The 12,727-nt window shown below is 34.0% G+C and overlaps 1 protein-coding gene across 1 annotated transcript in view; it reads left to right on the top strand.

Annotated features, from left to right (window-relative positions):
* CHM (choroideremia (Rab escort protein 1)) overlaps positions 1–12,727 on the top strand; it is an 87,307-nt gene that overhangs the window by 45,406 nt on the left and 29,174 nt on the right. The window contains exons 6-8 of the mRNA XM_009881776.1: positions 1,464–1,580; positions 2,270–2,390; positions 4,777–5,002. Coding sequence (XP_009880078.1) covers positions 1,464–1,580; positions 2,270–2,390; positions 4,777–5,002 — 464 coding nt within the window. The remainder of the gene's footprint in view (positions 1–1,463; positions 1,581–2,269; positions 2,391–4,776; positions 5,003–12,727) is intronic.

Raw genomic sequence — 12,727 nt, 5'->3', positions numbered from 1 at the left:
TCATTGTCTCTCTGTACTGGTTTGTCTTCTCTGGTGACTAAAGCACTGAATTGTAATAAATTTTGTTGGAAAGAAAAAATAATTACAGTTATTCCATAACATAGAAGCTGACTAAAATTAGTCATTACAGTGTTGAATTCCTACTAGCTTGTGTTTTACTTAGAGGAAAAACTATTAGTCTGACATATTTGTCATACTGTTGAAACTCTAAAACCTGCCTTGTATGTACTTCACAGTATATGACTATGGCCCTGCAAATTCAAGTTAAATGGAAATTTTTCTTAACTACTGTGCTTTAGACTATCTGTGTACTCTGCAGTGGCAAGTTTTTTCGAAGTTGAATGCTTAATTTTTCATATTCTGCATGAAAAGATTTTTCAAACCTGGAAACTGAAAAAAACATTCTTCACGAATTTATTAAATTCTTTGTGGAGACGCTACAAAATGTATTATTTTGTCTTTGTGTTCCGAATGTAGATACCTCTTTCATGCATCATTGGATGCATTGGATGCATTTCATTTATGCATTGGATGCATCATGAGAACAATAGTCAATGTGTAGTGGTTAAGCAGATAATACTATTTTGTATCCTTTTTATAATTTTTCTGTGCCACTGTGTTTGTTACATGGCATTAATTGCAATGAATTCTGACAGAAGACGAATAGTCAGGGCAAGACTAGTAGTTTGCGTTGGTTTCTCTCTGGCACAGGGACACAGACTTTCTTGTAGTGTCCTAGTTAGTGTTCCAGTAAACCTTTATCTTAAAAATTCCTGTGTGATCATGCAAATTCTGTTACTCAGGGCCACAAGACTTGAAATGACTAATCTCCAATGCTTTTCAATTCAGACATATGTCTTCTGTTAATAGTTACGTTTCTGTCCTTTCAGTAGTTCATAATGTATTTGTAGCTTGTAGAAAGAGTAAAGGTAGACAGATTATAAATTAATATAACAGAATATGACTAAACCTTAACTGGGGGTTTAAGGAATTTACATTTAGAAAATGGGACATTATCGGTTCGGGTAATTTAAGAAACAACTAGTGATGATTTACACAGACACAGCATCATGTACTCTACTGATATTAGGAAATGAAGGTTGTAAAATACAGTGTTCAAGGATATACAGCATACAATACAATAGAAAGAAATTATCCAAGATGACGATACAAAAAATTGTTGCAAACTGTGACTCCCAGACTAATAAAACTAAACGAACAGTAGGCTGACAGCTTTTCCCTTTCTCTCTTCTGGACTGCTTTGTCTCCTCCATTTGTATGGTCGCTTCAGTTCATTTAATATTGTTTTGCACATACTACATCTTGATATTCTTTTATTCAGGTTTTACTTGTAAATTGTTATAGAAAACACCTTACAAATTAATACTGTTGGTATGACTGTTATCTTTTGGTGTAAGCACTTTCTCTTTATTCATGGGGTTTTTTTTGTCTTCACTGTGCAGTTGCTTTACTCCCGAGGTCTGTTGATTGACCTTCTGATTAAGTCAAACGTTAGCAGATATGCGGAGTTTAAAAATGCGACACGAATTCTTGCCTTTCGAGAAGGAAAAGTAGAACAGGTATAGTAAAATAATGCATTGCATGTGTTTAATCTCATCTTTTTAAAGACAAGAAACTTGAAATTGGTTTCTTGAGACTTTTGTAACAGTAAGTTAGTATTTTTCCTTAGGATTATGATTGTAATTTCATTTCCGGAATGAAAAGGCGTTTGTATGTCTCATATGTAAATTTTTTTTTTTTAAAAAAGCTAAAATAAGACTGTGCAGTCCAGTAAATTATTTACATAAACCCTTTCCTCATGTCAAATATTTAGACCATGATTGCCTTGGCAGTTGATTCTTAAAGATTCACAGGTTTTAGGTTTTCAAATTCCTGACAAAGACTTGATATATCTCTCTGCGACTTACAGGAGAAGTTGTTGGTGTGATGTAATGGCAACAGGAGATTTTGGCACAGTTAATTAATACAAACTCTTTTGATTCTGTCTTCAGTAAGAGGTGCAAGTGAAATTGAAGGCAAATAAAAAGGGGAAGAGGCTGAAAAAGATTTAAAAAATCTTATTGTGGAAAATCAGTAACTTTTATTGTAGTTATAATAGAAAATAATGGAAATAAATGTATAAGAAAATAACTATAGTAGAAAGTAGTGATTTAAAATATTTGTTAAGTAATCAGACTATAGTGTTGCTTGATGCTTTTCATATCCAGAGTATGTAAAGTATCTGAAATTACTAAAAAATATTTTCCAGGTGCCTTGTTCTAGAGCAGATGTCTTCAACAGCAGACAGCTCACTATGGTGGAAAAGAGAATGCTAATGAAATTTTTGACATTTTGTTTGGACTATGAACAACACCCTGATGAATACCAAGGTAGTGTTTCATTGAACAGTGTACACTCTCTTCTTATGAGTTCATTCAGTTATGCACAATTTTGATACCTCTCCTGTGTTTTCATGCAATTCATTTTTATGGATTCATTTTCAACGTATGCTTTGACCTTTTTGCGACCTTTTCACTTCAATGTTAAATTCTTCTACTTAAGCACTTGCTCTTCTAGTTCCCACATCATTTATTATTTACATTTTTCTTAACAGCAAAATTATTTATTATAGCAAGGCTGCAAAATGTTTTTTGTTATTTTTAGGTGTTTCCTTCCCTCTGACAGGGATTTTTTAATATGGTGAGATATACCTGATTTTTCTTTTCTGTTTTTTTGGGGTAACATGTATATCTTCACAATATGACGCCACAAACTCAGAAATGGAGAAAATGGATTTTTTTAACTTTGAAAGTAAATGTAATTTAATGCCTCTTAGTTGCAGAGGGCAAGTTTTGAAGTGCCTTTATCAACTCTTGGCTTATTTAGAAGAGAGAAAATCTGAATAGATTTGAGCCATAATGTGCAAGGAATAATGAGCATCAGGTCAAAGAGGAAAATTGGCTAACAGAAGGAAGGTGATGGAAACCCACTCTCTGCTTTGGGTGTATGCACCTCAGGGTACAAAGAATGAAGTGATGTTCTCAGTTCTTGGACTCTAAAAGTAAACTAAGGCAAAAAAAGAAAAACCTGTCAAAAAGGAATAATGTGGAAAGAGGAATAGTTAAGCTATTGACATACGTCTCAGACTGAAGCATATCAGTGCTTTTGTAACTTGACAGTAGCTTGGCTAGGCAGTATTTTTGAAAGAATCTAGTGTTAAAAGGAAACAGTTGTTAAGATACTGGTTGGCTACTTGAACAAGACCCTTAGATTAGGTACAAACACTAGAGAAAATTATTTTAAATATAGACAAGAGAGAATTGGTCAATATCGAGAGTGATCTGGTGAGATTAGGAGAAAAGAGAGTCTGTAATGAATTCCAAAAAGTCCTGAAGGAAGAAAGACTCGTTACACTGAAGTGGTTTATAGATTACAGGTAATTTTAGGTTTGTTGCTGCTAGATGAAATGGGGGTGCTCAGAGTGAGAATATCGGTGATATTTAGAAAATTCATTAAGTAAAAAAAGGAGACACCACATCAATTTTAAATGAATCCATTGATTCATGTACCTAAATTACATTAAATTTATTTTACTTCCAGAGATAGTTAAACAGATTTTGTTCCCACATTTTAAAATAGCCTGGGAAGTAATTGGTAATATTTTGAGTCAGATCAGCCAAATGTAAAAACTTCAGGATTTTAAATTGCTCTTGGTGAGGTCATTTCATTCGTGGGAAGGCAGACTTTTGTAGGGAGAGTTCATGATAGTGAAGAATTTTTTGAAGCTTTTTTTCTGTAAAATTTGGAGTGATGTAAGAAGTCTGAAGTGAGGAAAAACTTGAAATGTTTTTAGAACCATAAAACAAAAAAAACCCTGTTATTTTATGACTTGCTGCATGGCTGTACAAAGGGTAGTAAGATATATTTGTAATAAAACAGTGGTTGAATCTCGAACAGAATATATAACTTGATAATACTATTGTCAGCATTGATGGAAGTGTTTCTGAATTACCTATGAATTTATCCATGACTGGAATAAGCTTAAGAGCAGATTTCTGAACAGTATGAAAGTATGCTATTGCTTAAATACAGTCTTTTCCTGGAAGAAAAAAGTAATCATTTAATTATTAACATAACTAAGGTTTTTCAGGGGTACATCAGTGACATGCAACACTTGAATTAAATATCTCCTAAAAGTCTTATGTTTCTTTGAATTTCAAAGTGTGCCAGCAGTAGTATTAATTTAAAGGGGAGGTATGCTTCCTCATCCCTGTTGTCTTTGTATCTCATCCATACTTGTTTGTTTCATGTATGGATTCAGCGGTACTGTTACTGAATAGGTGTCATTCAGGTATAAGATTTTGGGTAACTTACAGGAAACAGTGTCCCAAGACACTTAAATGATTTTTCAATGATTTTTTGTCCATGGCTTTTTTCATATGATTGATAAATAGTTTTAGATCAAGTCTAACATAATGAATAGATGAAGCCATAATTAGAGGTTGCTTTATAGGCTATTGGAGACCCATATAACGGGTTTGTGTTATGTTGAAATATTTTAATAGAGTGATATTTCTGTCTTCTGAGCAAACTTACGTTCTGGGGGTAAACTTTGTAACTTTCATTGGCTTGGATTATCCATTTTCAGCAAGATGCTTGTTGAAAAAATAAATTGCTTTTGTTTATTTAAATATGAAAGTGCTTGTTTAAGTTGAAGCATATGAGAAAATACAAATGTTATACAACATCCTTTACCTAAATTTGCTTTTTCCTCAGACTACGCGAACAGTACATTTTCTCAGTTTTTAAGTACACGGAAGTTAACACCCAGCTTGCAGCACTTCATTCTTCACTCTATTGCGATGGTTTCAGAGACTGATTGCAGCACTCTTGAAGGTCTTCAGGCAACAAAAAAATTTCTTCAGTGCCTTGGCCGCTATGGCAATACACCATTTTTGTTTCCTCTGTATGGTCAAGGGGAGATCCCACAGTGCTTCTGCAGGTAAGTTTTACTCTTCTAATACATATCTTCCAAAAAGGAAATCCTTGGGAACGTAATGCTAATAGATATCATTCAATAGGAATCATCCTGTTAACAATTTCGTGTTGGTTTTATTTGCTTTACATTTTCATTGGCTAGGAAATTCTGCTCCCCCATGCCCTCACCCCCAGTAAAAAAGGAAATAAGAAAAAAAAATTGTTGGAAATTATGCTACTCTCATACTTTGAAGCAATTTTCATTGTATTACAAATGCAAATGGTAATGGCTGGCTGTTGTGGTGGCTGCCAATGATAATAAGTACCAGCAAATGAGAAAAAGGTAATTTAACTCATATATAGCTATCCCTTTTTAAAACTGGCAGAGGAGACTTGGGGCGATGTCTGTCCAAAAGCGTGACTGCATTTTGGTAGATTGAGAAAATTTGTGTTTTAGTATTCGTGAAGTTACAGGAAGATACATGTTTTCAATTTGTGTTACTAATTAATGCTAAGAGTGCATCTACCATTCATAGGTAGATATTGAATAATGAACTGGATTTTTCTGAAAGAAGCAAATTTGTGCATGTGTCCAGTTGATTATTAAATAATAAAAAAAAAAATCTTTCACCTTTGTTACATAACAGACTTATACAAACAGGGCAACTGATGTGAAATCATGTCCTTATTTCTTGGCATCGTTTTGTAGATCTGTGTAGACCAGAAGCTTCCACCTGTGACTTAAACAGCAGAAAAGATACCATGAAGCCTTGTTACACTGAGCCATACACTAACTACAGTTTTACATTCTTAAACAGCAGCCATATGTTCTCCACTACTTGAGCCCTAGAAAGTAATTATAACAAAAATCCCCTATTGATTCCAGGATAAAACAACATCCACTTCAACCCCTTTACTTGACCTGTGGGCAATGATAATGTAGTCTTCAGCGTGACTCCTGAAGTGTGCTAGGGATCGTAGTTCTAGCAGAGGAGTTGTTGACGGATGTTTTTGGGGACCATCAAGAATACATGTGCAGAGGGTGGGTGGTTTTAATTTTCAGTTGTTTCCAACAGTTCAACTGGCTTTTAAAAGGCTGAGGGTCTTTTTTTTTTCCATCTTTTCTTTTCCTGGCAAGCAGCCTTTCCATCTGCTCCAGGAGGATTTTTAATGTAGTAACCTGTAGGTCTGAAGTAAATATTAGCTCTATTTTAAAAAAAGCAGTATTGCACAGTGAGGCCATTTTGTTGTCCGAGTGTTATATTTGTATATCATTTGTTTAAATACCAGTGCAAAGTCTTACCTGCTTTGTTCTTTGTTGGTGGACAAGTTCTGCTTTTTACATGTGTGCTACTCTTAAGAAATTCTTGTTTGCGACATGCTATTGGACATTGTCTTCCTGTCTTGTCTGCGTAAGAGGTTCTGGTTTTCTTCTCTGTAAGAGCACTTAAGTTGCTGCTAGAAGAATGGCCTTAGCAGCTTGAGCCTGCTTGGCAGTATATAGGATGGATGCAATTATATGTTGATAGAAATATTCTGGAATAATTACCATAGTTTGTGGAGGGTATCTATAAAGTAGCTGTTGGCACCAGCAGCTGGCCATATTGTGGGAGGTCTTGTATTTGGCCTTAGCAACTAATCAAGGCTGGGTGGAATTGTCCTAGATGATGTATATATGTAGATTACCTAATGTTTCCATTAGTTCATTAGACAGCTAGGCATTGTTCTATACTACATTGAATACAAATGTTATTTGGTAACATGTTTTGTCAATAGCCTTTCATCTGTACCTTAAACTGTATTTGTATGGAGGATTTAAAAAATGGTGGACCTACGTAATTAGGTGCTCGGACAGACAATTTGTGAACAAGAATTATTTTTAGGTAAGTACTGTGGACATAGCCATGCAATAAAACTTGTGTTCATAGGTTTTCTGAATGTCTTTGTCTTTATAGGACTTCATATGGAACCAGATATCTGTATGTTACCAACAGATTAATAAATCAAAATATTATCAGAGCCATTATAGTAGCACAAATTTTGCATTTAGACCTTCTTCTGCTTCAAATACCTGGGAAAAAGTAAATTTAATAATTAAAATTGAAATTAGAATTTTAGTTACTTTTTTTCCACTGTAGGTTCTTCTCAATATAACTTTTCTTGCATTCTTGAAAGCTCTTTGGCTTTATTTTAATAGCCAGCACATGCAATTTTCTGATCTGTAACAGCAGTATATTTCAAGAGTCAGCAATAGTGGTGTCTAGAAGTCTTATAAATATTCTTATCAGAAAATCATTCTGTGATGACAGGAATTCTTCAGATGGCCTTTCTTTTATGTCCATTGATTGCTTCATTTTAGGGTTTTTTTTGCTAAATTGTGAGTCTTACAATAAGGACAGTATTTTAATAGTTGAAGCAAATTACTTGTGTCAAACCAAGAAGTAATTATACTTTTAAAAGGTTTGTATTACAAATATTATAATAAAAAATAAAGTCTAAATGTCTTTGGTTTTAAGTGAACAATTTAGGAGGCAATCGCAATTTTTTTTTAAGTTAATCACAATTTTTATATGTGGTCTGCCTTGGGTATTATGTTTTGCTAAAACTAAGCAGTTTCCGAAGAATACTATTCAGACTGTATAGTAAAGTGGTAACGCCACAACCTATACATCATACCCTACAGTTTTTATCACCAGGTTATCAGAGTAAAGTGTCACCTGTTCTGTGATTTCTAACCACCGTTCTATATTCTGTTTTAATGTAAACCTCTTAAGCGTTTCTTGCAGCCAGTTACACTGTGTGTTCTCATCAAGGCTACTGTTATAAATGGCATGCATGCATATTTATGTGAATGAGTCAAAGACATTTGTAAGTCACATCCTTGCGTTCTAAATGAATTCTGCATAAACAGTACAACATTTTATAACTACTGACGACACTTGAGCGAGTAAAAGCGGTGTTAGTTCTTTATTGGTTTAAACAGGTATGGTTTAGGAGAGAAAATTAAACTTTTATATCACTGTAATGTACCTCCCAATATGTCGAGGTACAGATGTGAGATTTCTATCTCCATAAATAGGATTCGTGGTACAAGGAAGGTCATTGGAAACCTTGTGCTATTCCAAGCTGACAAGCAGCAAAACTTTGCTGGCCTGTATAACAGCTTTCTTTGGTTCAGACTTCTTGGTATGAAACTATTATGTCTTTTCCTTTCTAATTAAGTAGTATTATGCTTAATAAAAATGAATATAGTAGTATCTCATTCTTGAGGAAAATCAAAGCAAGCCTTCACATTTAATATGGCAAACATAAGATGCTAAAACTGCAATATGTAAGGCAGCTAGGGAAATCAATGTGTTTTGCACTTTGCTGTTAACATGTTTGTTGCAAATCTGTAATACAGCTTTCATTTTCTTGAAAAATGTCACTAAAGAAAAAGTATAATTGGGCATCATTGTAAACTGTAAAGTCTCGGTGATACAACACTTAGAATATTTAGTGTGATTTTGATTTTAGTTTTTTTTCTGTTTTTAGAAAACATTAGAAAATAACCCAAATATTTTCTGATGTAGGAGGTTAATGTTAAGTTTGTCAGCTTCCAAATTTCCTCTGTAACTCGGGAAAGAAAAGATATTTGACTTTAAAGTCCGAAATAGTTGTCAAGTATGAGGACGTACGTGCTTTTGCATGTCCTACAAAATTCCTCTTTTGTAACTTGAATCTGCTTTCTTCCAATTTTTCAGAAGCAAAAACTTTTTGAGTTTTTTATGGTTTTGAGGAGTCTTTGGAAGTGCTATTTTACAAATATTTTTTCATATAGTTCACTTTTACAGTTCACCTCAGTGAAATATGCCTCTTATTTTCAGTTTTCCTTTGACAGGAAGCTGCTTTTTTTTTTTTTTTTTTCCCCTGGAAGCTTTCAGTTGTGATTCTCTTCACCCCTGACCAGTGTTTAATGAGTGACAGCCGAGAAGTCAATTGTAAGTTGTGGCCTCACTTCTGTGATTTTTCTCAGTGCTTGCTTTGTGAACACACTGAATTTTGGGAGAGACTGTGCATAGTTTCTCTTCGGTTTGGTTTCAGATTCTTTTTTCTGAACTCTTGCAAATATGAACACACAAGTGGAAACAAGACTTTCTGAGAAGTAGTAGTGCCATTTTTTCCCATTTGAAGTTTTAGAGGGAATTGGAGACTGTACACCGTCTGTCATCTTATAAAGATTCTAGGGCGTGACGCGTCGTGTCTTTTGTCTCTTCATTAAGAGTCATCCAAGAATTGACAGATGTGGTAGTAGGTGCTCAGGTGGTGGAATGTCTTTGGCTGCATTACCATAGGAATTAGTGATTCACTGACTTTTATGGGTAGTCAGTTAATTACTTGCATTTCCTATAAATAGGCTTTGAACATTTACATTTGTGTGTGTGTTCGGTGGGCAATGTAACGTTTTTTTAGGAGTTGTTACAGATTCTAGCTGAAATTAGTCATTTTTGTGTCGGTGCCAGTGACAGTAGTAATTTTGTGATGGAGGAAAGATCTGATTAAGATGGTTCATCTCTTTCAGTCCCTATATTTACAAGAAGATTAAGAGTCCAGGCTGAGATATGATGGATTGTGTGATTGATTGAAAAGGTTCCTGTATATATTTCAAAAATGAATAATCAATTTTTACCCTTAGACTTGAGCTATTATCTGCTACAAATGTTGAAGCTTCTGAGGTAGTCTCAGGTACTTTAACATTTCCAATTATGTCCCTGTTACAATCTCTAGGAAGATTTTAGTATTCTGAAATAAGACTGGACGTTAGTAAACCTGACTGTAGTAAGCACGTAGAATTGATATATTAAAAAATTAGTGCAATATCTTTTTCATTTGAATCTTTAGATGAGTGTCATGTCTCTACATGTAAGCAATATCCGTAACTTTTCTGTATGTTGATTGTATGATTTGGCATATTAATGAGAAATTCAAACTGTTAATTCCTTGTGACAATCAGATGTGACACATTTGCATCTTAGCACATGTGTAATTCTATGCAAGTGTGAAAAAAATCACAGGTTATTTAAAAAACATAGGTTTTATTAGAGATGTGAGTCCAATCCTACATTTCAAATACCTAATTTTCATATTGGTATATCTCTTATCACTTAAGATTATTCCATTTCTTTGGACCTGAAAATTTATTTTGAAATTACTAACGACTTGTCAGTATTACTTGGTTTTTACTAACATACTGAATAGTAAGAGTAGCTGCAATGCTTCTTTCTTAATTGTTTTCACTTGCATTTCAGTGAAATAATAAAACTTTTGATGTAGTTTAGGTTTTAAAGACAAATGCTATGTTTCTTATCACTGTGTTGGCAGATGGATGCAAAATGGACAAGCGAAGTTAGCATGATTGTTTGTAGGATCAGTTGTTTGTTTTTCCCTCTAAGGAAAAACTCTTTCTTGGGATAAACATCAGGGAAGTGAGATAATCCATCATTCTGAGACCTGTTCACTAGTGATGGATGGATAGATTGGTAAAGTAACTCAATAATCTTCATTTTTTTTCAGGTTATTCACAGATCAGTGAGCATTGTCGTTAATAAAGCTATGGAATGCTTTTGTGTCCTTGCCCACATTATTTCTCAGAATTTGACAGGAAAAGACTTTAATTTGGAAATAACCTTTGTTGTGAAATGCATTCTACATGAATGAAACTTTGCAAATACATTCCCATTTTAGATTTTATCTTTCTTCTCAGAGAGATGTTTGTCAGTTCTTTGTTTAAAATACTATTTACCAGTATGAGAGCTTTTCTGCTCCTTATTATTTCACTGACTAGAAATACAGTGTTCTTCAGAAGTTTTTACCTCATGAAGGCCTTCAACCATTAGAATATATCACATGGGATGCTCTGAATCATGTGAACATTGTCAAAGTATATTGATTTCGGATCCATAACTGGGCATGGAAAAGTTTTCAGTCAAGATATTGTATAATGGGGGTTAGAATATACCCTGTGGTATTGGAAAAATAAAGGTAACATTGCATATTAAAAAAGGCTGAAAATAACTTAGATTGTCCAACTATCATTCTTCATCATTCTTGCCTCGTTTTACAAACATATTTGAAACTTAAAAACACAACATAAAAATGCTATAATGAGATGATATTTCAGTAATTAATTGCTTTATTAATTAAGAAAATGATAATAATATGAAGGAAGTATATCTAACACATTATTTGGTATTATCTCTTCACAAGTAAATTACTCTCTGCTTGTGTGGGGATGTGCAGATTCTGGCTTATATATTCTTCCTGAGAATTAGGACTCAGATATACGAATATGTTACAGCATTATCAGAATATCTATGGAAATGACATGAATGATTATCATTGGAGCAAATCTGGGATGTAATGCAAATGTAGTTTTGCAGAGTCCTTTTTAATTAAACTAGAAGACAGGGAAAGGTAGCTTCCAAAACATTACTGAATTAGCAAAACAGTCCTTGAATTTCATTGAGGGTTAAGATAACTTGAATTTTCATGTCTTCTCTGGAGGCAGAGAGCACAGAAGTGGGTTTTATAGATGAGCTAATGCTTAGTGACTGGTTTCTAGTTTTTCTGTCTCTGCCCTACGGTCTTGATCTTGCAAGCTCCTCTTTGAGGGCAGAACTGTTGTATAATTGCAGCTAAAGGACCTTGTGCAAGGAACAGCTTCTTCTTGTACAAGGTTGACAGAACTTAGAGCCAGGCAGGTCTCATACTTCTACCTTGTGTAGTTAACTACCATCACAGTAGTACAGTAACCACTGAACTTTTTTTTTTTTTTTTTCCCGTCGTACTGCGTAGTAATTTCTTACAATTTCCGCAATGCTCTCACTCTAATTTCTTGGACGCTTGCTAGTTAAATAGTTGAATATGTTGCCTGATGGATCCTCACCTTGCTTTCATGTACAGCATCTGTTTCTTGAGTTTAGCATCCCAGAGAATGATTCTTAACCTGGATTCACTATAAAGTAGTATTAATTGCAATATGCTTGAAAAATGTTTATGTAATTCTTCCATTTAATAAGCCAGTATTAAGCAACTTTTCTTTCAAACTCCAGTAAACTTTTCTTAAGCAGGTATGTTAGTACAGCTACAATATGGTTAAAATGTGGTGTTCATCCTCTAGTTCATTTTAGGTCTTTGCCCAAAACTCAGTCGAGTGTATACTGTGCAAGTTAATTTTCTAGCAACTTTAGCTTTGTGGTCTGGTTTTAGATAATTTTGTAAAGCGAGATGCAAATGTACTGACTAAATTTCTTGAAAAGACTATTTAGGGCTAACAGTGTCATTATTTTAAGAAACAGCACTTTTTACTTTATGGTTATGACCATTCACAATCCTGACAAAAGTTTGGCTCTGGAACTACGTACCTTAGACCTAGTCTCAAATTCTTTACCTGAGATTTTGTATTTTTGCTGAGCAGACAGTAGCCTCATATTTCATCATATCAGTTTTCATCTTTCAAGAGTGTTTGGATTTACTTTGCAATTTCTGGAAGCCCAATAAATTTATTCTCAAACATAACTTATTACTAGCCTTTTTTGCTTCAACAAGTGACAATACTTTTCCCTTAATAGTTTTGTGGGACTTTTTCTGGCTGTACTCTTACCCAGATAAATTTTCATAATGCTTTGTGACTTACAGCTGTTTGCTAAAATCTTAATAATTTTCACTCCTCCTGAGATTTTCTTGTAAATAACATTTTAGGTTGATCTGG

This window comes from Charadrius vociferus, unplaced genomic scaffold (genome assembly GCF_000708025.1).
Source record: "Charadrius vociferus isolate BGI_N301 unplaced genomic scaffold, ASM70802v2 scaffold472, whole genome shotgun sequence".
In the NCBI taxonomy this organism is placed as follows: domain Eukaryota; kingdom Metazoa; phylum Chordata; class Aves; order Charadriiformes; family Charadriidae; genus Charadrius; species Charadrius vociferus.
Note: the sequence above shows the minus strand (reverse complement) of the source record. Positions and strands in the feature narration are given on the sequence as shown.